Raw genomic sequence first — 27,885 nt, forward strand, 5'->3', positions numbered from 1 at the left:
CGAAGCACAAAGATTTCTGTTGTACGTTAGGGTGAGGGGTCATAGAGGCCCCTTTGTTCGTCTTCAGACTTATACCCGTCAAGCGTTGGGGATAGAATTTTACCAAGCAAATTGGAAAGTAGCAGATCAAATCCTTATCAGAAAGCCTAACTCATAGTTTTTAACAGATTCCTCTACCCTTTACATGAAACACTATATTCAAGAGGAACAAAAACGTATTTCAGAGAGCCCAGAGAGTGAATGACCAAAGCTTATATTCCGGGTGGCATAGGATCAAGACCGTCACAACACTGTCAACCGCCAAGGGCAGCAGATTCTATAGAGTGGCCGAGCTGCACCATCTGCCCCAATGGCTTTCATCTTCAGAACGGCCATGCAATCTGCAGGGCTTTCGCTCTCACTGCTAGGATGGGTCCTGGCCATTATTACAACGTATCTGCCCCACTGGAAGAACCTCAACCTGGACCTGAACGAGATGGAAAACTGGACCATGGGGCTCTGGAAAGCCTGCGTCATCCAGGAGGAAGTGGGGAGGCAATGCAAGGACTTTGACTCCTTCCTGGCCTTGCCAGCTGAACTCCAGATCTCCAGGATCCTGATGTCTCTGTCGAATGGGATGGGGCTGCTGGGGCTGCTGGGCTCTGGCTGTGGCCTGGACTGCTGGAGGCTCGGAGAGAGCCAGAAGGGTCTGAAGAGGCGGCTGCTCATCTTGGGAGGGCTCCTGCTCTGGACTTCGGGTGTGATGGTCCTGATTCCTGTCTCCTGGGTGGCCCACGTGACAGTTCAGGAGTTCTGGGATGAGACCCTGCCTGAGATTGTGCCCAGGTGGGAGTTTGGGGAGGCCCTTTTCCTTGGCTGGTTTGCTGGTTTCTGCCTGGTGCTTGGAGGGTGCCTGCTCCACTGTGCAGCCTGCTGGAGCCCGGCTGCCCCCGCCTCGGGCCACTATGCAGTGGCAGGATTGCAAGACCACGGTTCGTGTCTGGAAAACGGAACTGCACAGCCTCACGTGTAAGCCACCAGCAGGGCCTAGTCATGTCCTTTGTCACTGATGACAAAACATCTCTGTTACGTAACTTAATTGTTCTGCTCACTTTTTTTTTAATAATAAATTTGCTAACTTTTTTCTTTTGGTCTATACTAGAGGCTTGCTTCTCAAATCTGAAGAATGAAAGGAAGTTTATCTATAAGGAGATCATGATGGCAAACATTATGTAGCTAGGTGTGGAGGAAAAATGTTCATTTCCAGTGTGTGCCCAATACAGTCAGTCCAGTGCTTTGAGGTATTCGTTTGTGGGTAAGCTGTGTTGCTGTTTGCACGTGGAAACCATAATTTCTTTCTCCTTCCTAAAGAAAGTACTAACAATCTGCGGTCCTGTTTATTAGCAGAGCCACAGGCTAAGTCAGTCGCCAAATGCCACCTCCCAGGCGGTTCTACTCTTGCTTAGATGTTCCCAGGAGCCTGCTGAACTCTGAGGACTTTAGGAAGCTGGAGTTCCTGGATGTTCTGGTTGGACCTCCAGAATACTGTGGGCTTTTACTATTTTTACGTGGTAGCCAATCTCAGTCCTCATCTCTTTACTCAAAAACTTCAAGCATAAAAAGGGAAAAAAATATTTCCAGCAGGAGTTTTTACTTGCTATCTAGCTTCTCTCAGTTCATTTGTCAGAATGAAAACTTGTGTGTTCAGTTCCAGACGACAGACGTGGGGAGACGTAGTGAAAAATGGGAGCAACCATGTTGACTCTACCCAAAGGCCCTGTTGCTTCTCTTCCCTACATCCTAAGAAGTTAATTTCAGCAAAGAAACAAAAAACAGAAAGAAGAAAATTCCTCCAAATTCTCAGAGCCTGACAGCTATTTATGGCTTACGCATGTGACTTAACACAAAGGCGTGCAGATGAGTGAGGGCCGACACTGCTTCCTGCACTCTGCACTGTGTAGCCAAAGAATTTTCAAAACAGGTCTGATTTAAAGTCTAGAGGGATTCCTGATAAGACTGATTTATTTGGTTAAGAAATACTTCTCTCTGAACCTCTTTTTTTTTTTTTTGCAAAGATGGTAACACCCAGTATTATCATAACACATGCACGGAAACTCTAACAGATGAAAATCTGACAGGTGTAATTAGCACAGCACAAAGCAGGAGGAGTTGAACCCGAACCTTCAATTAAGAGTGTTTTTTTTTTTTTTTACATTTAGACTTAATTCTCCAACTTGTTAGGAGCTTTGGGAATGTGAAAGCCAGGTAAACCTTCATAATGAAAGGATTAGCACAACTTGACCTCAGAGGCTCCCTGACAAAGTGTTCTGCACAAACTTCAGCCCACAGGACACAAACACAGCCCCGGGCCACACCTTAGCATTGCTGGTTCATAGCAGTGTTTCCCTGTCCTCTTCTGAAACCTTTTCAACATGGACTCAAACAATAGTACACCTGGCAAGAGTCCTCCTATACACACAATGCAAAACTATGTCTAAGCTCTGCAAGAGCTAAGTGTCACACTTTTTTTACAGCAAGCGCGGGGCAGGAGTCGGGCTGGCTCAGGCTCGCGGGACGTTCTAATGGGCTTGGTTTTCCGGAAAGCCACGCAGTTCGCTGCACTTCTGCTAGCCCTGCTGGGATGGGTTTTAGCCTGCCTCACCAACTACTTGCCCCACTGGAAGAACCTCAACCTGGACCTGAACGAGATGGAAAACTGGACCATGGGGCTCTGGAAAGCCTGCGTCATCCAGGAGGAAGTGGGGAGGCAATGCAAGGACTTTGACTCCTTCCTGGCCTTGCCAGCTGAACTCCAGATCTCCAGGATCCTGATGTCTCTGTCGAATGGGATGGGGCTGCTGGGGCTGCTGGGCTCTGGCTGTGGCCTGGACTGCTGGAGGCTCGGAGAGAGCCAGAAAGGTCTGAAGAGGCGGCTGCTCATCTTGGGGGGGCTCCTGCTCTGGACTTCGGGTGTGATGGTCCTGATTCCTGTCTCCTGGGTGGCCCACGTGACAGTTCAGGAGTTCTGGGATGAGACCCTGCCTGAGATTGTGCCCAGGTGGGAGTTTGGGGAGGCCCTTTTCCTTGGCTGGTTTGCTGGCTTCTGCCTGGTGCTTGGAGGGTGCCTGCTCCACTGTGCAGCCTGCTGGAGCCCGGCTGCCCCCGCCTCGGGCCACTATGCAGTGGCAGGATTGCAAGACCACTGTCAGCAGCTGGAGCTGAAACATGCCAGCTCAGAAATCTAAGCCGGATGGATCAGTGGCCTTTCTACTCTTCAGCAGGTGCTCGCTCCAGCCGGACTTGGTAGGATCTCCTGCTAAAATCACCCCTACTCAGTGTGATTTTGAGTTCCCGAAATGCATACTTCTTTTCTGTGACTATTAACTTCTAAATACAATTTTCTTTCTACAATTGCGTATTTTCTATTTGGAGCCAGATGAATCAGGAGATTTTGAAGTAATCAGCCATTAGTGAGCTTTAGAACTTTGTCAGCCTTTAAAATAGGCTGTGATTGCACACACACCGTGAGTGGGTAAACCAAACATCATACGAGCGCTTTTGTGAAAGGATCGTTCACGTGGAGAGGAGTCATGTGGGAAACAGACGTGATGTTGACCATGTTCTTTCGGGTATCTAAAGTAACTTAGGAAACTAAGATCTCAGTAGATACTTATTTAAAATACATGACAACTGAGGACAATAAAAGCAACAACAACAACAAGAACAAAACGCTTGGTCCTGACTCAATGGGACACCCCCTTTCCAGAGACCTCTCTCTAGAGAGTTCTTCCCACGTCAGAAACATTCATGCCTGCCTCTAAACAGAGCGGTTCTCATGGATTCTGGGAACTCAGGTAGAATGTGCCACGCAAAAGTGCACCTCCTTCTGTCCCTGTGTGGTGGGGTGGAATGTCCTGCCTGCTTTGGCTCTGTGGCAGAGGTCAGGACTGGCGTGTGTGGGTGGGCACAGTGCCTCCTGGGACGGCTGCCTCCTTTGGAAGAACGCTGCCAGCTCGGGTAGGGTAGCCGGGGCCCACAGACTAATCAGCCCTTGTTTCCCTGGAGAAACAAAAATATCCCATCTCGTTTATCCTTGAGATCTACAGTCTAGTAAGAACTGTTCATGACAAATTTTTGGCCTGAGGAATTCTTCATGGAACATTTTATGTTTGTTTGGTACATGGTTCAAGTAGATTCTTGTATTTGTGCCAATCAGGGAAATGAGCTGAACAATAAGCAACGCTGAAATACAGTATTAGGAAATATGCATCCTTGTTTTTTTTTAAAAAATTACTGAGTGTGTTTTCATAAACACATGGAAAGTGCAGCAGGGGAAGACAGTCCGTGTGCGGTATTTGAACACTTTAACACACAGCGCCGATGAGAACAGAAACATATGCAGGGTTCAACCTGATTAAACAGTTCGTTCAGTCCTGAGCTTCTCATAGTTAATATAATATAAATTCATAGCAAATTTTTAGAAAAAGTATTTAATTTGTATGCTACAGAGACTCAGCTAAACTTTGTTCATTTGGCAAGTAATACTCTTTTTGTATCTGTAACACTTAAAAGTCTGGTATATAGAACTGTAATAATATACTGATAATCCAAACTTGAGAGCTAAATATTAAATTCTTTTTGTCCTGTCCAGAATAAATTCTACCTTTAAAAATATTTTTTAATAACATTAAAATTTTTATTTTCCCATACGGTTTTGTGATTGAGTTAGTAAGATGATTTTGAATCGTGGGTTAATACAAATGTGGCGGCCCACGTCAAGCTGCGTGTAATCCACAATACTATTGCTGACTCTTAGTGTGGGGAGATTCTACTAGAATAAGTTCTTCTCTCATGTTAGAAATGAGCATGTTCTGTAAAATCAAACCAAAGCCCCCCAGTCACAACTGTGAGCTACCAGCCTGAGACACACTTTATTCTTTAGTACTCGTCTGAGACTTTTTGTAATACAAAAAGTTAGCAATAAAACTGATGAAGATCATAAAGCTGTAACACTCCAATATAGCCTCTTGTAAGCCCAACATTTAAGATGGCCAGAACCGAACTATATATTAAACAGAACATAAATAAGACCGTAAATAAATAAATGAAAATAAAATCGTACGGTACAACTACACAAAATTCTACGGACAGGTCCGTGGGCCAAACTCTGCTGCTGAAGACAGCTGACCTTTACTTAGCACTGTATTAAATAAACCTCTGCTGTTCACAGTTGACCTGGGTGGGGGGGCACTCCAGCTCCCTCCAGTCACCTACAGGGCAAATGGGACTCAGTCTGCCACTGGGCTGTTTTCTGTTCCAAGTGCTGTCCCGTCCAGTTACATCTTCTAAGCTGGGTGTAAGCTGTGGAACACTGAGGGGAAACGACTGGAGTTTTCGGTGCGGCAGCTGATAACTGAAGTTCTGGCTGGGTATACATTTTGATTCTGATAGGATGAACTTTCTAAAATCTGCATAGATTCAGGAAAATAAAAGTTCTTACTAATGGGGATTCCAGCAGAACATAATTCTTTTTAAAACAGATTTTTCTTGCCTAACTTTCTTTTTAAAATTCCTATAAAATTATTTTGCATTAAAAAAATAAAAATAATTTAGCTTGCTATATAAGATGGCTCACCAAAACCCGGCTTCTTCCAGTATGACAGACTAAGTAAGTATGGTTTAAATTACCTAAAACCTATGTATTTTAACACTTTGATGCTGAGTCTTTTTCTTTCCTCTCCCTTCCTTTTTCTTTTTTTAAAAAAGAAGTGCCCTGTTCTGGTTAAAACTTAACCCAGAGAATAGGATACTTTGACCAATTTCTATCTTATTTGTTCCCCCCAAATATGTATATATTCAAGTGACCCAGTCCACATTTTCAGTACCCTCAGGCACACCCTGTGTTTTTGCGTCCGACTGCTATGACTCACTGAGAGACTCCCCTAAAGATGACAGCAGCAAAATAGTTCCTAGTAAGCCTAGAAACCTGTGGACGAACTGTTCTCTTTGGCCAGCTTGATCTCATTAAGATGCGCCCCATCCTCCGACCTCACCTACTGAACATGGGTATCTGTGGGTGTGTCCCCCCTGCTCTGCCTACGCTGTCATTAGAACCCAGGGCAACCTCATGCTTCTCTGTGGCATTGCCTTTAACCCTAGGACTGGTACAGGCCAGAAAGACAGCTCTGCAGGTTCAGATTGCGTTAGAAGCAGAGGCCACATAAGCATCAGTTGCGTTTCCTTGGTGTGTTTTTCGGGAGCTGGTGCCCCCTTCCCTTTCTGTCCCAACCACAGCTCTCTACAGTGGGACTATACCTTGGCTTTTCATGTTCTTGTATTCAGCATTTCACATGTTTTGTTTTCTCCAGACAAGTTTAGGAGGGCAGAAAGAAATGTCTTGTGGAAATGAGAGGGCCAGACCCAGCTGACGGAAGGACGCGCCTGTTTCGGGTGGACGCAGGGCGATGCTTGCTTGCGAGCACCTTCAGTGGGGAAGTGTGACTTTCTAGCTCAGGACTCTGGTTTGGTGGGAGCAGCTTCTCAGCTCCTGCGCGGCTGCCCCCTGCAGTGGGCTCAGCAGGGATGCACTGGGCACCTGCGGCCTCTGTTCCACTTTGCACAGTGAAGCCCAGGGGTCACACACACACCGTGCCACACGTGGGGACCAGATCACCCAGTTTCTGTCCTGTGAATTCGTTTTCCTTCGCAAAGCATGTAAGAGTTACATTCAAAGGAGCTTAGAGATTAACCTGATGAGACTGGTGAGAAACGCAAGTTCTTCAAGACTGACAGTTAGGTTACAGGCAACAAAAGCCCCACCCCCCAACAAAAGTAAAAACAACAAACAGCAAATGTTCAGTCTTTGACCCTCCCTTGGAAAGAGAGAGCAGGTGGGGAGTAACACCGAGCCGCAGGGTCACACGTCATCAGCTGGCAGGGACGGAATGCTGATCTTCGCTCTCGTGAAGTAGGCTATCTTCTCCCTGGAGGGAGAGAGGGAGAGGACCACTCAGCATCATCCTGGGAATTCTGAGAGCCCCAGGGCGGTCTCCACAATCCCAGAAACCACACTTAAAATCAAGAGAGCCTTCATTTTTAATCATTGTTTATAGCCATTTTTATTTGGTGTTTGTGTAAGGGGTGCAATGCCATGGTGAAGTCAGAGGAAACTCCTACCACTTGTGGGAGTCAGTCCCCTCCTTCTCCGTGGGCCCTGGTGTTGAACTCAGACCACCAAGCATGGTGACAAGTGCCTCTCCCCACCGAGCCATTGTCCCAGGCTGCATCGTCCTTGCTTTAAGGGTGGGTGGCACATTCAGTCCCTCTGGCTCCAAGTCCCCTACACACTAAGTCACTGTGTTCCCCGAGGGTTCCCAACTGAAGAGCATCTGTAATCCATCAGGGGTGTGGGGCTGTGTTCGGATATTTCTAAGGTTAGAGAAGCTTCCAAAGGGTCAAAACGCTGAACTGAAATTCCCAGAGTCCTTACAGAATCCGTGATACCAAGAAGTTTGTCAGAACAAACTCATGTGAAGGAAGGCAGGGACGGGGACACTGGAAGAGACACATGAGGCACTGTTCATGTTTTCCTCAAATGCTCTCCATATTATTATTATTATTTTAATTTGTTCATTACTTTTATTTACGCGCGCGCGTGTGTGTGTGTGTGTGTGTGTGTGTGTGTGTGTGTGTGTGTAGCGTGGAGGACACCCTGTGGAGTTGGTTATCTCCTATTATGTAGGTCCTAGGGATCAAACTCGTGTTGCCTGCCCTGGGGACAGGTGTCCTTACCCGCTGAGCCACCTTGTCAGCCCTTTGAGACAGGGTCTCTTACTGAACTTGGAGCTTGCTGATTCAGTAAGATTGGCTAGCCAGCAAGCTCCAGGAATCCTCCTGTCTCAGCGTCCGCAGCAGCAGTTACAGGTCGTCTTACTTTCGTAGGCGGGTGGCGGGGGGACCTATCTCAGGCCTCCATGCCGAAGAGCAAGTGTCACTCACTGAGCCATCTTCCCAGCCCCCACCTGACATCTTAGGAGGAAATCACGCTGCGCGCCAAGGGGAGACTGACAGGATGGTATTCACGTTAGGAGAACCATAGGAAAACTAAGATTTCAGGACCATACGGTGACCAACAGTGATGGCAGCTTATCTTTGTACAAGACCTCACACACAGCCGTGCTTGGCAGCTGGGAGGAAGGACTAAGGTGCCTCCCCTCAACACACAAGAAACGGTGCCGATGGAGTGAAAAGCGGACACTGGACAGAGTTATTTTATGATACAGCTTCCTTTACGATTGGCTAGTTGCCTAAAAGACGAGTCAAGATGTTAAAAAGGCCAGAGACTGTCGCCATGATTCCTGGGAGGCCACAGGACCCTGCTGAACCCTGCGAGGATTTAACTACACGGTCAGGTACAGCGCCTGCCTTCCTTGCTGACTGGACTGAGCAACGTGGCCACTGGGCTCCTGGCTTCGCAGCAGGACTACTCCTGACCCACCTGCTGCTGCTCCTTCATCTCTCACTGCCCTAGGCACCAAGGAGCACATTCAGCTATCACAGATGTCACAGTCCCTACACGGTGTGTCTTCCCTCAGTCCAACATGTTCATTCTCATCACGAGCTTTGTGATATCGATGGGTTGACCCCCCCCCCCCAAAGAGGGGGCCTCACTGTGTAGCCCCAGCTGCTGTGGCTGCCCTGGAACTCATTGTGTAGACTGGCTGGCCCTGAACTCAGAGATCTCCCTGCCTCTGCCTTTGACCTGTTGGGCGTGTGCCATCATACCAGGACAGGCAGGGGGGTTTCTTATGGGAAACAGGAATGCTTATGCGTTCTTTACTTTGGATTTTAACAACGGGAAGATGTTAAAGATTGTCCATGGTTGGCAGCGCTGCTTTCTGTGGAAGGTGGCAGCATGCTGGGCAGGAAGGGCCCTGCCACCACTCCATGGCTACAAAATCAAGCAGTGGCACTTCCGGCAAACAGCCACAGTGGCTGTCTGGCACAGTGGGCAGGAAGGCCCAGTCCTTTACCCATACATATGGGGCCTTCAGCACCTCAGCTTCCTGCCCCTACTGTGGGACAATGGTCTTGGACCCTGTAAAGATTTGTCACTTGTATTGGTTTAATAAAATGCTGATTGGCCAGTACCCAGGCAGGCAGTATAGGCGGAGCAACCAGAGTAGGAGTGTTGGGAGCAGTGAGACCCCAGATCCTGAATTTCTTGCAATTCCCTGATCTGAGTGTCTACAGCTGCTCGGAGCATGAGACCTTCTGAAGTTCCTGATGGCAGGAGAGTGGTTTCTGGTGGGTTTGGCTGGGGCGTGGCTATCTCTATATAATCTGCCCCTCAACACAATAAAGGGGGCATTCTTGGGGAATTCAAGGATGACCCATGTCGCTCTCTCTCTCTGTCTGTGTGTGTCTGTCTGTATTCTCAACCTCCAGCCCCTTTGCCCGAAGCTCGCTAACTGGGTTCCAGCGCACAGAGCGCAGACACGGGGGCGTGGTGTGCTGCATAGGAGAATTCTGGGAAGCAAAAAGGCTCAATCTCAGTCTGCAGTCATCAGATGCAGAGGAAGCAAGATGAGAATGCCTCACTGATAAAGGTACCAAGCCACGTGGCTAACAAGACAAGAATTATGGGTTAATGTAAGAGTTAGTTAATAAGAAAGCCTGAGCTAATAGGCCAACCATTATTAATGCAGGCTTCTGTGTGTTTCTTTGGGACTGGGTGGGACAGACACCTCTGTCAACATGACCCCCGCTCTGAAGTCTCATGTGCCTGATGCCAGCTCCCGCCCTTCAAAGCTCCCCTTCCGCCATGAGTCCTTCCTTTCCTGCTCCCAAACAGCCTCTCTCCCAATCCCTCTCCATGACCTAAAAGCTAACTGGTTTTCTTTTTCTCTCCTTTTACATTTATTTGTGTGTGTGCACACATATGAGGGAGAGAGGGGAAGGTGAACACGTCACAGTACACGTATGGGGGTCACTCATGGGAACTGGCTCTCTCCTTCCACCATGTGGGTTCTAGGCAGGCACTGAACTCAGGCCATCAGGCTTGGTCGCAAGCACCTTTGCCCACTGAACCATCTTGCTGGCCCAAGCGTAGAAGCTCTGTGAGGATTTCTTTATATGAAACCTAAGTCAAAACTAAAATTAAGGGGCTGGAGAGATGGCTCTGTGGTTAGGAGCATTGCCTGCTCTTCCAAAGGTCCTGAGTTCAATTCCCGGCAACCACATGGTGGCTCACAACCATCTGTAATGAGGTCTGGTGCCCTCTTCTGGCCTGCAGACATACACACAGACAGAATATTGTATGCATAATAAAAATAAATAAAGAAAAAAAAATTTAAAAAAAAAAACTAAAATTAACATAAAACAAGTAGAGAAAGCTTTTCCTGCACGGTCTCTGAGGCCCCCCCATGTCACATGATCTGGGGACATTTTAATTCTCTTCTCTTACGTCTCAGTGTCCAACAGTCTGTCCTTTCTGGTCCTTCAGCCCCAGGACCACACTCTGAGCTCCTTCCAGCTCTTGACCACTCCTTTCACCTTTGCCAGTGCCCAGCAGGTGTCCTCTCCTGGTCACCTTCCCCCACTTTCTGGGATGTGCCGCTTGTTTCTACCGTGGGAACTCTCTCCGTGTGACCCTTAACCCCTCCAGAGCTTGATTTCTGACTGTCCACCGGGTGGAGTTACTTGGCTGGCTGACAGCATGGTTCACCCAGGCTATGCAAAGCAGGAAGTCCTCACTGAGAACACTCTCCTCTCCCCTGCTCTCTGCCTCAGTCTCCCCTCCGTGCCTCCAATGCCTGCCCCAGCAGGATCCCCACCGTGACTTTTGTTCTCAGAGACCTGGCTTCCTCAGTACTCAAAGCCACACCTGAAATCCTTCTGTGTGGTGTTCAGGCCCTGTGGAGTCTGACAAGCTCGCCTGGGACAGCTCTGTCTGTGCCGTTCCTCACAGCCACCACAGCCAGTGCCTCAAGAAAGACCTGGTGGAACCCTTCCACAGTGGACTCCAATGGTGCCCTCCTTGAGCTGACCTACACAGACTGGAGTTCTCCCCAGATTCTCTCATGGTCCAGATTCATCCGCACGACATGAAACCGCTCTGCATGGCCCTGCAGGGGCTGTAGACCTCGGTCCTGTCAGATTGGGGACCCCGTAGGAGCAGGAAGCATGTGTTCCGTTGCTGTACTGTGGGGGTCAGCACAGTGCAAGGTGTGTCTGCGTGTGTGGTTCTGCATGTGTGTATGTGTTGTGTGTGTGTGTGTGAGTGAGTGAGAGAGAGAGAGAGAGAGAGAGAGAGAGAGAGAGAGAATGGTACTCAAGGAATGGCCAGAAAATGAGTGAACAAAATCCCCCAAAGATCCATGGCTTTTGTGTATTTTTCTATATCCTGGGTGAAGCTTTCTCAATGAGATGAACTCATGACAATCAGAGGTTCCCGGGCTGCTGGGGAGACAGGATCAGTGGGTGTCACCTCAGCGTGGAGCGCATGTACAACTATATTCATACCAGGGACAGACACAGTGGCAAGGGTCACTTAGTCCTGAGGTGAATTCTTGTGCAATCACGGCGCAGGAGGGGGACGTCACAGAAGGAGCTGGTGCTGGGAAGCCACTTACCTGAAGGACTGCACCTGCCGAGGCACCTTCCGGCTCTGCTCCCGCAGCCGGCACACATCCTTGGACGCCTGCCTCATCAGTTTCTCTGCGTTCAGGTCTTGCTTCTGCTCTTCTTTCGTCTGCTCAGCCTGGCAGAGGAAATAACAGTGGGGCAACAGATAAGAGCTTGATTAGAAACCTGGAGACGCATTACAAGGCTCAGCTGGAGGCCAAGGCATGCAGTCAAGGGTGGCTTTTGTTGGGCAGTAGGGGACAACAGCCACATGCTAGGCTCATGCCAAGAGGGGGAGGTACTGCCTAATCTAGGTGACGCAATAACCACGCTTAAAATTTTTACATCTGGCAAACCTGAGGACTCTCAAAAACAAAAAAACAAAACAAAGCCAACAACAGCAACAATGAAAACGTCAAACAACAAAAACCTAAAACTGAAAACCACTAGCGTTGAATAGGTAATATTTCAGTAAATACACTCCCAAACTCTTTCCTCCCCAGCCCTGTTTCCCTGTGTCAGCCAGCTAAAGAGCTTCCTAAGTGCACCTGACTACTAAGCAATGGCGTATGTAAGCACAGGGCTCCAAGTCCCGCACACAGAGACACACCGCGTGACCTGCTGCAGGCTAAGGGACAGAAGGAACACCATCCGTTCTTACATCCCCTTAGTTCCTTCAGGTACCAAGTTCTCACTGGCCCCTAATACTCTGTTTTACTGTTAATGTTGCATTAGACACTCACACACTTAGATATTTTAATACAAATTGTTCACTAATGGCTGCTTCCCCATTTCCTCCATGTGGTCACCTAATAAGCAAATACGTATGGTCGCCTTTGGTAGGGATATTCTATTTTGGCAGTGGTGAAGATGGCGGACCCTGGGGCTGACTGTCTGATTTCAAATTCCCTTTTGAGCACTTCCTAGCTCTGAGTCTGAGGCAGGGGCTTGGCTAATCCTTAGGCCGTAGTTTCTTGGGTAAGTACTCCAAAGGGTTAGGAGTTTAAAGGAGCTAACCCGCGGAAATCGCTCAGCGTCTGAGTCAGCATCAGTAAGCCTCCTGTCTCAGTGTGAGTCACTCCGTCGTAGGCTACAGTCTATTAGAGGGGAGGGGAGGGTTGTGAACAAAACAGATACAGTTCAATGAATGAGAAAAACAAGAGTAGAGAGTGTATTAATTATAAAAATTAAAAACAATGTTAATGTTTTCTTGGGTTAACTTTTTTTTCAACTTAACATTAAAAAACATTTTAAGAGCGAGGTACAGTGGCTTGGAAAGCTAACTAGGAAGACTGTAAATTTGGGATAGCCTGAGCTACACAGAGAGCTCCAGAAAAGCCTGGCGTACATAGAGACTGTGTTTCAAGAGCAAATAAGAATGAGAAGCCAGATGAGGGAGCGCATGCCTATAATTCAAGTACTCCGAAGGTTGAGGAAGGAAAATTGTCATCAGTTTAAGGCCAGCCTGAGCTATACCTAAAGTTCACCCCACCAAAACACAAACAAACAAACAAACAAACAAACCCAACCAGCAATAATCCCCAACACCAGCAAGAAGACAAACAAGGGGAAAACACGGAAAGAGAAAAATAAATTAGGGGTGCTTTTAGTTGGTAACGAAACTGAGCAGAAGGGGTTCCCATGATGCTCCACCCCAGCACAGCGCACACACGCCTCTCCTCCTGGCTTTTCACCTGTGTGCCGGGGAGCCAAGGGCAGTGGTCAGGTTTGAAGCATTAAACTCGCGAAGCCACAACTCGCTCACTTTCTCTTTTAACTTTGAGTCTGCATGTATTGTTCCTGACCAAATACAGCTGCGTGTACAGGTACCAGGCGAGCTGACGGGCAGCGGCCAGTAACAGAGCAGAACGGTCTACCAGCCCTTCATCTCCGCAGTTTTCTCTTTAACGTTTCCAGCTTACTAAAGGCAACTGAGACCACGTATGTGACTGCGGACAAGGAAGGCTACAGTATGTGGGACAGGTTTGGCTATTTTATTTTCCCCTGGAAGCTGTTTTAAGAGGAGGAATTCCATGGGCAACTGTTGGTGTCCTTCCAGGGTAACTTCCTTCCCAGTCTCCCCAGGGCCTGCGGAAGTGGAGCAGACCAGGCAGTGCCTGGGGGAGCTACCAGGGTCACACCAGGTGACAGCTGAGTGTGTAGCTGTGACTACCCTGGTCACACTGCAGTTCAGTCAGCTTCTTCTGGTCCCTTTCTGGACCACCAGCCACATTCCCCTCCTCATGGAGTCTCCTCAAAGCCTTGGCCTGCCTTTCCTTTCCTTAACAGTTCCATTATGGGACTTGCTTTCTGCTTCCTCCACACAATGAGAGCCCCAGCACTTCCAAGAAGAACAAGACATAACAGAATATTAATATATTCAGCAATTTTTTTCAGTATAGCCTAACTTTCAAAAGTATTAGCAGCATATGTATCACGTGAAATTAAAACAAGCAAACAACAACAAAATCCTCTCGCACCCTGGCACTTTCTAGGTGGTAGGCTCCAAAAGATGACTCGCCTTCCGCTTACGTGAAAAGACCTGGCCTGCAGCAAGGCCCAGCGGCTCACTCACAGCCACGTCAAGCCTGACAGAACAAGGAACACAGCATCTAAGTTTACAGTCCTTGGCTCCTCACTCTGCTTCCTAAGGGGAAGCACAATCCGCGGGCATGAACATTTGATTTTTATTGTAAGCTATAAAAGAGACTTTTTGCTGTCAACATGGAGGCTTGCGGGGGACGATCCTGAGAGCCTAAGGGGGGGGGGCAGGTCCGGGGTCGGCTGCTGGGGCTGCTGTTTCCCTAGGAGGCACATTCATATTTTCTATGGCGATTAGCAGGGTCACCGTTAGGCACTTTATGATGATCTGATGGAAATCACAGATGCCCAGCCTCACAGGGAAATGGTGGCAATGAAAGGGCTGTGTGTGTGTGCGTGCACACATGCGTGTGTGCATGTGTGTACAGGCTGCTGTGTCTGTGTGCACACTTCCTTCCCAGTGAAGTGAGAGGGCTGCATGTGTGTGTGTGTGTGTGCACGCGTGTATATACGCTTTACATCAGGATGCTAGGAACCCTTACGGCTGCTACTCCTGGAGCTTGTCCCCGAGTCGCCAAGCACAGGGTGGACTATGGGCATTCCCGCCACAGTCATACCCACCCCCAAGGGCCACCAACAGCCCCATCTGTCAGTTCTCATCATTCTGTTATTTAGTTCTTGAATTTTCTTAGACATTTGCCTAAATTGTGGACATATAATGCTTAACACATTCAAAGAATCTTTTAAATCTCAGATCTGTCTGGACCGTTCTTTCCTCACCAACATCTTAGCCACTTCTTGTTGCTGTAGCAACACCTAAGAGAACACCTGAAAGGTAAGAAGATTCTGATGGAAGCTCGACCCTGGCCCCTGGCGTCCACACACCCAAAGAGTCTGGGATGTTCTGATGGAAGTTCCACCCCAAGTCCCCTCCCCCACCTCTTTCTCCAAACCCTGCCACAGCTCTGTTGCGTCTGAACCCATGCACAGGGGGCAGGAAATGGCTGTGGGGAGTGCGCGGGGGAGCACAGGCCTATCTGGAAACAAGGCCTTTCAAAGGCACCCATGTGACTCCCCTCTCCCAACTAGACCTCCACCTTCCAACAGCTCCTTCAGCTAGGAGTCCTCAGCTGAGGAGCTTAGTGTCCTTGTGGCTCAGCTGCTTCTCAACACTGCCACCAGGTGGGACCCAGCATATCAGTCCAAAAGACAAACTTGTTACGGAGGGTCCTTTTCTAGTGGACACTTCCAGGAATCACCTGCTGCTAGTCAGATCGCCACCCAAAGGGCCACATTAAAAGAATAACGTTCAGGCACGTGTAACATTCCAGCTGTATGGGAAGCCCTATTTAAATGTAGCAATGAATACAGATCGCTAAGCCAAAATATAAATCCTAACCCTGAGAATAAATCAGTATTATATTCAGGCAGACTCAGTAATATTTATGTGGCACATTAAAAAAAAATCCCTTTTAAATATTTGATATTTGCTAGGAGGGATGGTGCATCCCTATAGTGCCAGCGCTTGGGAGGCTGAGGCAGGGGGATTGCATGTTCTCTTTTTTGTTTTGTTTGTATTTTTGAGATAGGGTCTCATTATATGACCCTGGCAATCCTGGAATTCATTATGTAGACCAGAATTCACAGAGATCCACCTGTCTCTACTTTCAGAGTCCTGGGATTAAGGACATTCTTAAAGATCAGCCTGAATTCAGTGAGGAGCTGATTCAAAACAAAACCCCAAAAACAAAAACAAATCTCCACAATAACAACAATACAGCGCACGTGTGGTGCACACCTTTAATCCCATTGCCTCGCAATAGAAGCAGGTGAATTTATTTGAGGCCAGCCTGGTCTACATAGCAAGTTCCAGTCAGGGCAACCCACTGAGATGCCCCATTTCTTTATTCCGCCACCTTATCTTATCTTCTAGACATGGTTTTAGGGTGAAGGCAAATGCATGCGTACTATTAAAGTGAAATGGAAAGGGAAAATTTAGAAACATTAAAATTAGCAGCGTATTTATAGCTCCTGTGGCAAAGTGGACTCTCCCAAGCGCTGAAATGCAAACGCTGGGTGCCATCTTTGGAGACGCCCAATGCCGCCATGCTCCCTTTCTGTCAGGAAACGACAGAGCTGCCTTGGGGTCGGGTGGACAACCACCACCACAGCAATATTTGGGCAGGAAGGACTCTACAATGGTGGGGTGGCCATGCCCCAAGTCCTAGGAAAAGGATGGGAAGAGGCCCATGTTGGGACCCTCCTCCCAGGTGCCCGCCCCTACGCATACATCTGCACCAGCCCCTGCTGGGGTGACCCAGAACTCCATACTTGCTTCTCTGCTTGCTTCAGAAGCTTCTGGAATCTCTCATCCTCCAGCACGCCTGGGGGAAGGTCAGTCTCTCCCTGAGCTTTCAGTTCCTCCAGCTTCTGCCGTAAGTCCCTCAGGGCCTGCAACTCATCGTTGAGGCGGCTCTGGCGGGTCAGCGAGGCCTGCAGGTCCAGCTCCAGGTCCAGAGATGTGCGCACAGGGCATTCCTGAGCAGTCCTCCTGAGGGAGGGCTGGCAGACGGCCTGTGGAGGGAGACACAACAGATTCCCCTTTCCTACCTCTGCCCTTCCTCACGTGACAGGACACAGAACTGGCCATGTGGCTTGCTTTGGCCAAAGACAGGGCGGTGGGAGAGGTATCCCCTCTGGGGAGACGCTTGTCAAAGTGCTGTGAGATCTGTCATTTCTGCCTCCCACTGGGGACACAGCAGTGACCAGAGGTGGAAGCTCCTTCAGCCTGGGTCCCATGAGAGCAGCAGGGGCTGCTATCTGGCCAGCCTGCCACTTTAGTAGCTGAGCATGCAATGAAGCTGAGCCATTGTAAACCACAGAGATCTCAAAAGTGAGTGCTAGGTAGTCTGATGACCTGGGTTCTATCCCTAGAATCCACATGAGCCATTGTAAACTACAGAGATCTCAAAAGTGAGTGCTAGGTAGTCTGATGACCTGGGTTCTATCCCTAGAATCCACATGAGCCATTGTAAACTACAGAGATCTCAAAAGTGAGTGCTAGGTAGTCTGATGACCTGGGTTCTATCCCTGGAATCCACATGAGCCATTGTAAACTACAGAGATCTCAAAAGTGAGTGCTAGGTAGTCTGATGACCTGGGTTCTATCCCTAGAATCCACATGGTGGGCAGAGAAAACCAGCTCCTCAAAGTTGCCCATTGTCCCCACACAAATTAGGTGGTAATCTTACAAACAAACAAACAAACAAACATAATTAAAGTGATTTTAAGTGGATAGCACAGTTCATGGTGAATGAAAAGCAAATGCATCACAAGACAGTTATATAGCCTCTAGTTCAGGACACCCCTGCGGCTCGCTCCTTAGCTACCAAGGCTGTGAGTGTTGGTCAGAACGCAGTGGAGATGGCCTCTGTCCTACAGTCCAGATGTTTACATTCTAGCTCCTTCCCTGACTTCCTGCTGTGCAGTCTGCTCTCATAACTGTCTTCCCTAGGGCCAATCTATCCATTTATCAAGAAACCATTCCAAGTAGATAGGAGTAAATGCCTGCTGGCGGGTGAGTTACGGGGATAGTATTAGGGAAAGGATGGTGTCTCTGGCCTTGATGAGGCTGCAGGCAGCGGTGAACTGTGAGTTTGTGTCTTACCCATCTCAAGAAGCCAGCTGAGAGAGGGAGGACTCGGGGATGAGTCAGACCCATTCAAGGAAGAGAACTTAAACTAGGCTGAAGAGGATAACGGAAGCAGGGCTACCGGAGAATTTCTGCATGGATTCACATGGTGGGGATGGGAGCTGAGATTTGGAAGAACGGGGACCACATGGCACAAGTGCTCTGGTCTGGAGATGGGAGTCACCATGGTGGTCATGACACAGCGATGGGGGGGGCCTTTTGGTGCCTCTTGGACTGACGCCTCACCCAAACTAGAATACTTGTTTTCCCTTTAGTCGTCCTGGGAATTGAACTTGGGACCTTGTAAGTGTAGGCATCCTACCAGTGAGCTACACCCCGAGTCCTCTTTCTATTTCAAGGCAGTTTTACTAGTTCCAGGTTGGTCCCAGACTCACTTTGTATGCTGTCTTTGAACTGTGATCTTCCTAGTTGGCCTCCCAAGGGCCTGGATTATATAAAGGCCCTGTTCTGCAGTGGGTCCCTCCAAGATTAAAGGGTTGCGCTTTGGGGTATTCACACTGGATCTGAGGGGGTTCCCTGTGAGGGACGAGTAGACATGTATTCCCACCTTCCAGGGACAGTGTCACATAACAGGCCTGTACCACCTGGCACAGCTTGGGATCTCATTGCTAAATATCCTGTCTTCCGTAACATTGTTACTAGGTTTCCTGTACACAACCCCTGCCTTTTCCACACACGTACAGCACCACGGAAAGAAAGAGCGAGATGTGCGGGTGCCCTGACCACATAACTTGCTTTCAGTCAGACATCCCCCCGCACTGGGGTGATGGCTCAGGGGTAAACCTGCTGGCACATGGGACAGATGACCCAAGCAAACGCTGGAGGTGGCAGCATGCGTCTCATTCATACAAGACACTGACAGAATTGCTCGGACGCTCACAGGCCAGCGAGGCTAGAGCACAGTGAAGCGGCGGGAACAAGAGGGACCTTGTCTCAGCAAGGTAGAAGACAGGAGCCAACTCCCAAAAGTTGCCTGATTTTCATATATACTGTGGTATGCATATGCCTGTTACACACACACACAGACACACGTCAGCAAAGGTGCGTGAAGCCTCCATGAGGACTAGTGTACAGTGGTGTACAGTGGTGTGTTGGTGATCAGTGCTCAGCAGTGAGCTCTCACAGACGTGGGCAGCACTGACTCGCAGGCTACATTGGTTTACACTGTGTATCCATTCCCTAGACCATTCTCAACACAGCTAGCTGCACCAGAGGCAGTGTGAGGAGGGCTCAGGACAGCACTGCCGAGGGTCCTCACACTGTGACAGCCACACAGGCAAATCTCTGCAGTGCTTTGTACGCTCAAGACCTCTACAGTTTCCCTGCTGGGATCCCTAAGTCAGAACGCCACCCTCGCAGTTTACCAGTCAGCTACACCCCAACATAAGCAACATTTCAGAATGTGCCTTTGTCTAGATCAAGGGGTTCTTAAGTTTATGAGTAACCCAGCTCTACCCAGGTCCTCAACACTTCCAGTTAAAAAATGCCCCAATGCTGCCATCCCCCAAAAGCAAGAGCTGCTTCGGAAGGCAGGCGAGTAGAAAGAAATGAGAATTGTCCTAGCCATATTATTTCCAATGCCTAAAAATAATTGTTTTTGCAAGTTATAAAATGTCTTCTGCTCCTCCATCCAGAAGGGCTAAGATCCTCTCTCAGCCCCGCCTTACTACTTCCTGTCTCCTATCTGTCCTCAGTCCTCCAAAACCTCTATGGTTAACTAGCTAGTGGCTAGCTTCTCCCTCTGACTCAAAGCAAACTTAACTGTCAGAATGCAAACAAAATATCCCACAACAGCCCTTGTCTCCCCAAACCCCGCACAAAGCACCCGTGTGCTACTCCTTTGTGGAACATCTGCTCCGTCAGGGAAGGTGCCAGGTTTACATTCTCCCACAATCAAGAGCTGGGCATGGTGGAGAAGCTGAAATCCCCATTAGAAATGGTGGTTCAACTCACTGACAATGGGGGCTTAGTGACCACCTTCTCTTAAGACACTGCAAACCAGTCTCCAGCCTTAATCAGCACAGGTTCCAAACCAGGGACAAACAGGTCCTCCCCGGCTCCGTAAGTGACTCCCAGCTGCAGCTCCATGAGATCCAGGGCTTCCGTCACCAGCCCGAGAGCCGGGAGTGCGGACACTCAACCCTCTGGAAGTTATGGTCTCCAAGCCTGCCTCACGGAATACTCACCCTTTTAACCCGCAAACTGCGCCGTTCCGTGGAGTTTCTCACAAACAAAGATTTTTTGGCCAAGGTTGAGCTGTCACTGTCACTGCGATTTAACTGGGAACCAGAGATAAAAAGGAAAGGAGATAATTACAAAATAACCAACAGCTAGTGGCAGTCAGAAGGGAGGCGGCTACAGAACAAAGCAGAGAGACAATGTGAACGACATCTTCTTTCCCCTTCACTTCTGTGCTAGGGATCAAACCCAGGGCCACTCTGGGGAACTGGTCAACCGCAGAGCCACGGCTGCAGCCCAGGAGCTATACTCTTAAGAAAATCTTTCATAAATAATTTCTTCCCTATTCTTTGGTTTTCTGAACTTAATTTTCTTAAATATCCCCAAGAGCTGCCTTTTGGTAGCAGTGTGTCAAAGTCTGGATGTAAAGGTTTTACGAGGCGGCAAGTTCTGTACTCGTAGCTAACCGCACTTCATTTCTCTAAGGATAGCGCTAAGAGCCTGTGCTGTTGGAACACACTTGCTCACTCCTCCCCTGGCTTAGGCTCGGCTGAAGGTCACCTTATCAAGAAAGGCCACCCCCAGCCCTGTGTCTACTCCAACCACCACTGCTCTTCTGTTTCCCACGGCATTGATTCCACCAATAGCAACTCATGGCTTCTTCAGCTGCTTGGTACTTATGCTCTGAGTCATTGACAAGAACCAAAGTTGTGCAAATGAGAAGGGGGCGGAGTTTCTAGGAAGGTGCTCAATAAAGATTTTATTGCCTGGATAAATTCATAATTTTAAAAGTTTCTGCCTAGCTGTATGTGATCTTAAAGCCATTTACTATAGTTCACAATAATTCGCCAAGCAGACTTTGGGGAAACTGACATCAATCTCACAATTTTCATCCAGGGACTATGAGTCTGATTCAGGGATGCAAGGTCTTAGAACATAATCTGTGTTGTAAAATCTAACTCACATTTTCTCTTCAGCATGAGTAATACAGTTAGAAATGCATATGAAACATACGAAATACATTTCTTAAGTCATTTTATGTTTCTAAACATAGAAGATCAACAATTCTTAGCATCTAAATCCTTACACTTTAGTTCCTTGCCAAGTAAATTACATTAGAGCCAGCAAGACATTGTGATGTTCTACACCTGCTGTTGTGGCCCTCAGTGTCTTCAGGCAGCGCCGCCCCTTACCCTGCAGATGTACTGGCTCCGCTCGCCTGGGGAGAAGGTTTGTGAGCGCACTATCACGCTGCTTCTCACGAAGGGACGCTGTCGGGAGCTCAGACCACTGCGGTCTTTGGGGCGGACCGCCATGTTGCTATCCACTGCTTCTTCGGTATTCGTCTCCTTATCGACCTGCAATAAAAGCTGGAGATTCAGCAGGAGCGGGCAGGTGCGTGTCAGACTTCCTGGTGCTGCCACCCTTTCATACAGTTCCTCGTGTTGTGGGGACCCCAACCATAAAATTATTCCATTGCTACTTCATAACTACAATTTTGCTACTGTTAGGAATCGTAATGTAAATCTGTGATACCTGCAGGCTCTGTGATATGCGACCCCCATGGCGGGGGTCATGGCCCATATAGGCTGAGAACCACTGTTCTGGGGAGTTGAGCAAACAGCTCAAGTTAAGCAGAGACTCTTCTAGCACTGTGAGCAAGGCTGGCCTGCCAGAGCACCTTGTTTCAGAAAGGAGAGAGGAGAGGGAGACGTTCCTAATGGAAATGTGAAGACTCCTACTTGGAAAGTAGGAGAGATGTATCATCTTTAAACACTGGTTCTCTTTTTCAGAACAAGGTATAACGATAAAAAATGATTAAAAATCCAATATTGTGGCTGGAGAGACGGCTCCACAGTTAAGAGCGCTGGCCGCTCTTGCAGGTTCAAGGTTCACTCTCCAGCATCCACATGGCAGCTCACAACTGCCCTAGTCCCTCTTCCAGCCTTTGTGGGCACTGCATGCACACGGTGCACAGACAGATGCAGGCAATGCACCCATAAACATAAAATAATAAAATAAAAAACAGATGAAAACAACAGTAACATAAAATTGCAGACGTGGAATTTGCAGTCATACTAACTGAATAACCACTGTTGTGGTGGTTTCAGTGCGTCTTTGGAAATCCAACAAAACCACAACAGAAGAAAAAGTGGAAGTGTCTTCCAACACCAACTCCACGAATAAGCAGTGATCTGTCTTTTATTTTTAGTGAGTCTTCACTCTTGCGTCTTGGACACGACACATCCCCATTCTGGACGTCTGGATTGTAGCAGAAAATGCAGGCATACCCACCAGTCAGCCTACCTGGCACACTGCGCTTGAGTAGCCTGTAGCTAACACGTGACATGTCTGCACTCTCCATGTCTCCTTTAATATGCGACTTCCACGTAGAGACCCTGGTTGTTTGAGCGCTCAATGTGCTAACCAAACACAGTCAACAGGCTCCACTATCTAAGTGGTTGCCCATGCGAATACAGCAGATGCTGGTCCCTGAAACCGGCTCCAGAGAGATTTATCTCCACGCCCTTTGCTGACATGCAGCCTCTGCATCTTGTTGGGGGATTGCCCTGGTAATGACGGCACTTGATATATTTCTTACCCAAGGGATCAAGTTGCCTGTTTCATAATCACGAATCCAAAAAAATAAATAAATAGAAGAAAGAAAGAAAAGGTTCCCTGGAACTCTCAGGTAGGCTCAGTGTACAGAGGTGTGGCTCTTTTTAAAAGGCCCTGCTGTATAGCTGAGCATTTGAGTAGTTGGCACCTGGTACAAATGCCTGCCTCAGGCGGACACAACATTCCAGTGTTAGGGCAAGTAAATGTGATTGTGGCTGGTACCACTGGCATGAGGCCAGGCTCTCACAGAATAAAGAGGGTGGAGCCAGCTGCTAGCATGCCATACTCTAAGCAGTCAGGCGGTAGGAGCCTAGCAGTTTAAGATTTGGCTTAAGAAGGCTGCAGAGGCACAAAAGTCAGGTACAGTGTATCTTATAGGTTTAAGTGCTTTAAAAAAATAAAGAAAATGGGTATAGACATTTACAAATAGTTTAAAATAATAAAGTCTTTAAATAAAAGTAAAGTAATATAAAAAGAATAAGTCAGGTAAAGATGGAAAATGCACACGGCGTCTGGATCCTGTTGGATCCAGATGAGCGAAAGGCAGCTGCTGAGAAACATTGGATTATGGACGGGGATGCTGAACTAAACCAGCCTATACACTGGTTTAGAAATACGCTGGTTTCAAAATGGAAGTCAGGAAATGTGTTGCATTTGGTGAGAGGTTATGCCTTTGCTTCCAAAGGAAACAAAAAGTTACGGTTCTCTTCAAAATTAATGAAGATCATATTTGGATGGAGGAGACCCCCTGAAAATCTTGGCTACCAACTTGAGAGAAACCAAGGAAGACTACAGGACAGGTGTCGTATATGCTGATCCCCCTGCTATGGGAGCAGCTCTGGGACTGGGTGAGCCATGATAAATCTGGATAGAGTCCTCCTGACTGATCAGTACAGCCATTCTTTCAAACAGATCCATTTTACCTGCTCCAACATCAAACAGTCATCTTCAGCTGACTTGTGCACACCGCCCACACATGCCATACTTGTGTTGATGCAGAAATATGTTGCTTTTAAAAGTTTGTTTTCAGAAAAACAAACAGACAAGAAAGGACCAGACACCAACAAAAACAAGCAGTCCAGGTGTTCCAGCCTCAGAATGCCTCTGTTGCAGTCTCCTCAACTCCAAACCTGCTAGCTGAGATGGTCCAGCCTCACAGACTACTCCAGCCAGGACTGAAGGAAAGTCTCCGCACTTGTCTTATTACACAGAACCTAGACAACAAATGATGCAGCTATCTCTCCCAGGACTTGACCGTCATCTCAATTTTCTCAGGGTTCCCTAGAGATGCTGCCCCCTTCCCCCAATCCCAGACAACAGGAAGCATTCTAGAGAATACAACTCCCATATTCCCACAAGGTGGGATGGGTGGTTTTTAGTCATTCAATGGATTATGGATGTCTGTCATCATTTAGGGAGGCTGGTGACAAGTTGTTGATCATGGTCAGAAAAAAAGCCATAGAAAGGAGATTAGATTCAGGGATCTCTTTCTGAAGGGAAAAGCGGGAGATACACAATGATGGGATAAAAGGGTGGACTGTTGAGTCTACTTTTGAATAACCACTGGTCTCAAATATTTTACGTTGGTATGAATTTTTATATATTGATTCAAGTTTAAGGTTATTTTTGTTATACTGTATATACATTTCTACTCTTATTTAAGGTATTTTACCTATGCAGTTCATTTAAAAATGTAATATAAAGTTCTATTCCTTAAAAGTTATTATTATAAATCATTTAGGATAATTGAGAAATCCAGGTTAGTCATCTATAACAGTCAAATTTGTGGCCATATTAGGTATGTTTTCAAAGTCATACAGAAATATATTTTAGATGGATAGATGGTCTTCAAACACTTCAAAGACCTACAGAATATGGCATTTAGAACATTTTCATAACATAAGGCTTCTCATGACAGTGAGACATGTCTGCTTCTGGCAGCATCAATTTACTTCAAAAAAGGATGATGAGGATCACAGAGCCATCATATAGAGTTTGCTTTCAATGTGGCAAAGCTAGAAACTGCCCTTGCCTTGACTATTGACAGTATACTGTGCAAACTGGACAAGCAGGGCACAAAAGAAAGTGACCACTGAATTTTGCCAAGACAAGGTAGGATGGTCCTCCAAAATTCCAGCTTTATAGAAAATTCTGTCAGATATGCTAGACCTGTAGGTTGAAGATGGAGCCGCCATGTTGCAGAGGAACCCTGGGTGACTGTCCAGGCAGTGGCTGCCTCTGCCATTTCTACAGTTTTGGAAATTGTTTGCTTCCTGATTATTCAGGTAATATTACGCCCTTCTCGGGTCTCTGATGGGGTTGAAAATGAGTTATAGTTTTCCTTGTTACCGAATTCACAAAAGAAACAAAGTATATAAGGTTGAGAGACATAAAAGCTTAAATTATTTATCTATGAAAATGATTTGAGGTCTAAAAAGATAGTGTTAGAATGGTAATATAAGTTATGATAAAAATGGTTTGGTACAAAATTTTAAATTCAGCAAGATAAGATAGATAATATAGTTTTTTCTCCAAATATGCCAAATACAAATAAATTGGACATTATGAAAGTAATTTAACTGATAATTGTTCTTACTGTATATAGTTTTATTATGTTAGAGTTAAAAACTTTCCTTTTAATTTAATAAAATGGGGAAATGGAACTGAGTGATGGTGGTGCATGCCTTTAATGCCAGCATTCAGAAGGCAGAGGCAGGTGGATCTCTGTGAGTTCGAGACCAGCCTGGTCTACAGAGCTAGTTCCAGAACAGACTCCAACACTACAGAGAAACTTTTTCTCAAAAAAACCAAAAAAAAGGGGGGGGGGAATGTTATGGCTATTTGTATATTTGTACATGGTGTAAAAGTGTATTGCTGTGACTGGTGCAATTAAAAAGCTAAACAGCCAATAACTAGGCAGGAAGATGTTATGGGGTACTTCTGGAAACAGAGAGGACTCTGGGAAGAAGAAAGAGGGAGAAACCAGCCATTTACAAATGAGTCAGACACATAGAATGGAACAGACGTAAAAGTCATGTGGTAGAATGTAGAGTAATAAAAATATGGGTTAATTTAAGCTATAAGAGCTAGCTAGGAACAAGTCTAAGCTATAGGCTGAGCTTTCATAATTAACAAGAAATCTCCATGTCATTATTTGGGAGCTGGCTGGCAGGCCAGAGAAAGACTCATCACACCTGTGCCTGCCCAAGTCAGCATTATTGTTCAGAGAAGGTTCCAGCTGGAACTCCAGCCAGCCAAGATGAACTTCAAATTCTTCATGTTTAACACTGAAGTAAGATTTTGAAACTTGATACCACTAAGTAGCCCCTGCTCTCTGATGTCTCTAAAACAGAAAAATACTTGTTTGAGACAGAGTTTTGCCATGGAGCCCAGGCTGGCCTGACTCTTATGAGGGTTGGGATCACAGGAATCACCACACCTGGCCAGAAAATACTTGCTTTGCTTGTTTCTGTTGTTGTTTGTTTTGAGATGGAGCCTTGTAGATCTCAGTTGGCCTTGAACTCACTACACAGCTGATAATCTTTCTGCCTATCCCTCTCCTGAGCTCCAGGGGTACAGCTATGCTGGGGATGACATCCAGGGCTGTAGACACTGGACCAATCCAGCTGTGTCTCTAGTCTAGACAATCCTTTTAACAAGCACTCACGTTTAAGAGATATAAAGTAGTGAGCATTGCTTCTGACAGGTACAAAGGAAAATTAATATTCCGAGCCCATGTGAAAACTGTAAAGTGTTTTCAATGCTCTCGGTGATATTCTCATAAAAGCCTTCCATAGTCAGCTTTGGGGCCCAAATCCTGGTTTAGGATGTACTCGAAAGAGAAGACAAGCACCCCTTGAGTACATGGCATCTACATTTGGGTTTTGCTTTAGGAGGGTGTAGCAAAACATTTACCAGGGTGGGAAATCCAGTTGGTGGCTGAGCAGGGTCTGCAGCAGGCTCGCTGTTTTTCCTACACTGGTCTTCACTTGTCTCGGTCCCATTAGTGCAGGAATTCGGGTCTTCTGTGCGACTATCCTTCGCCAAGTGAACTTCAGCCTCCTTTGCAGCCACAGTTTCATCAGAGGCCTCTCTAAGCATTGTTAAGCTATGGTGAAGCAAAACAAAAGAAAAATGAAAAGGTATTTCTGCTCCAGCAGGCATACTCCATGCAGTGAGCCTGGGCATGCTAATCTGAGAAGTCACAGATTCATACAAGTCATTCAAGACCTGCTGCGACACCTCAAAGTTCTTAACTGAGTAGATCAAGGAAAGTAAGTTCTCATTGTATGTTCCAGGATTCCAGAGTAAAATCACCAGAGTATGGCACAAAAACGTTAATTTCAATGTTGATGTTAAGTTAAAAGTTATGAAATTTGATCAGGTCTCCAGATTTTCAACAGAAATATTCAAGGACCACATACAAATTTTAATTTCAGCATGTAAAAACATGACATCCACCAACTTGGCATTACTTGGTTGGTTACAGAATTAATCATGTAACAGTTGGCTATTCTTAGCTAAGACATGAGGATCACCTACTTCTAGCGTTCATCATCAGGCAGGCACAGACCTGTGTAAAGGGTTGTGGCTGAGCTGTCAGATGACGACTCACTGCCTCACGTGCCCATTAAGCAAAGCTGTGGGTGGATTTCGGTAATGACAAGAACGTGACGATGCGGCTGGGAGACAGCCCAGCAGTGAAAAGCATCAGCTGATCTTCCAGAGGATCCAGGTTTGGTTTCCAGCACCCAGGTAGTGACTTACAACCCTCTGTAACTCCAGATCCAGAGGGGCAGACTCCCTCTTCCGGCCTCTGAGGGTACTGCATGTGTGTGGTACACATGTATAGGCAGACCCATATGCATAAAATAAAAATTTCAGAAAATATTTTAGAGGAACACGACCACAATTTACACAGAGTGTATACGAGTATTTTGAAGGCTATGCAACGTGGCAGGCTGTGCTGAGTTTCATGTCCTAAGAATAGAAAGAAGCCTTTTCACAGACTTCTAAATGTCAAGCCTTAATTGCAATCGGTGACATATTGGCAGATTGACACAGACTAGTTATTAAATGTCTAGCCATGAAATGAGCACGAGGGAGAGCAAGCGATGACTACAGCGAACTGAGAGTCCCCAGCCCCCTTCCCAGCCTGCTAAGTACAGTCCTTGAAATGCGAGGTGAATCGTTTGCTTAAGATGCCGTGATAACCCTTTACATCCCTGGCC

The 27,885-nt window shown here is 47.1% G+C and overlaps 3 protein-coding genes across 4 annotated transcripts in view; 2 read left to right on the forward strand and 1 right to left on the reverse strand.

Moving 5' to 3' along the window:
• Positions 1-349: 349 nt before the first annotated feature.
• On the forward strand, positions 350-1,039 carry LOC142856915 (claudin-22-like). The gene has a single exon (XM_075984549.1). The coding sequence runs from the start codon at positions 350-352 to the stop codon at positions 1,010-1,012; it is 663 nt and encodes a 220-aa protein (XP_075840664.1). The 3' UTR covers positions 1,013-1,039.
• Positions 1,040-2,561: 1,522 nt separating this feature from the next.
• Positions 2,562-4,686, forward strand: LOC142857801 (claudin-22). The gene has a single exon (XM_075986757.1). The coding sequence runs from the start codon at positions 2,562-2,564 to the stop codon at positions 3,222-3,224; it is 663 nt and encodes a 220-aa protein (XP_075842872.1). The 3' UTR covers positions 3,225-4,686.
• A 1,130-nt stretch (positions 4,687-5,816) lies between these two features.
• The window catches only part of Wwc2 (WW and C2 domain containing 2), a 167,364-nt gene continuing 145,295 nt past the window's right edge, over positions 5,817-27,885 (reverse strand). For both annotated transcript variants that reach the window (XM_075986755.1, XM_075986756.1), the window contains exons 18-23: positions 26,570-26,762; positions 21,229-21,393; positions 20,044-20,136; positions 16,477-16,719; positions 11,613-11,740; positions 5,817-6,962 (exon numbers count right to left, since the gene is read on the reverse strand). In XM_075986755.1, the coding sequence (XP_075842870.1) occupies positions 6,896-6,962; positions 11,613-11,740; positions 16,477-16,719; positions 20,044-20,136; positions 21,229-21,393; positions 26,570-26,762 (889 nt within the window). In that variant the 3' untranslated portion in view covers positions 5,817-6,895. The remainder of the gene's footprint in view (positions 6,963-11,612; positions 11,741-16,476; positions 16,720-20,043; positions 20,137-21,228; positions 21,394-26,569; positions 26,763-27,885) is intronic.

Source organism: Microtus pennsylvanicus, chromosome 9 (assembly GCF_037038515.1).
Source record: "Microtus pennsylvanicus isolate mMicPen1 chromosome 9, mMicPen1.hap1, whole genome shotgun sequence".
Classification (NCBI taxonomy): domain Eukaryota; kingdom Metazoa; phylum Chordata; class Mammalia; order Rodentia; family Cricetidae; genus Microtus; species Microtus pennsylvanicus.

What these genes read in the sequence shown, in the direction of transcription:
- LOC142856915 (XM_075984549.1), top strand. Translation starts at nt 350, where the DNA reads ATGGCTTTCATCTTCAGAACGGCCATGCAATCTGCAGGGCTTTCGCTC.
- LOC142857801 (XM_075986757.1), top strand. Translation starts at nt 2,562, where the DNA reads ATGGGCTTGGTTTTCCGGAAAGCCACGCAGTTCGCTGCACTTCTGCTA.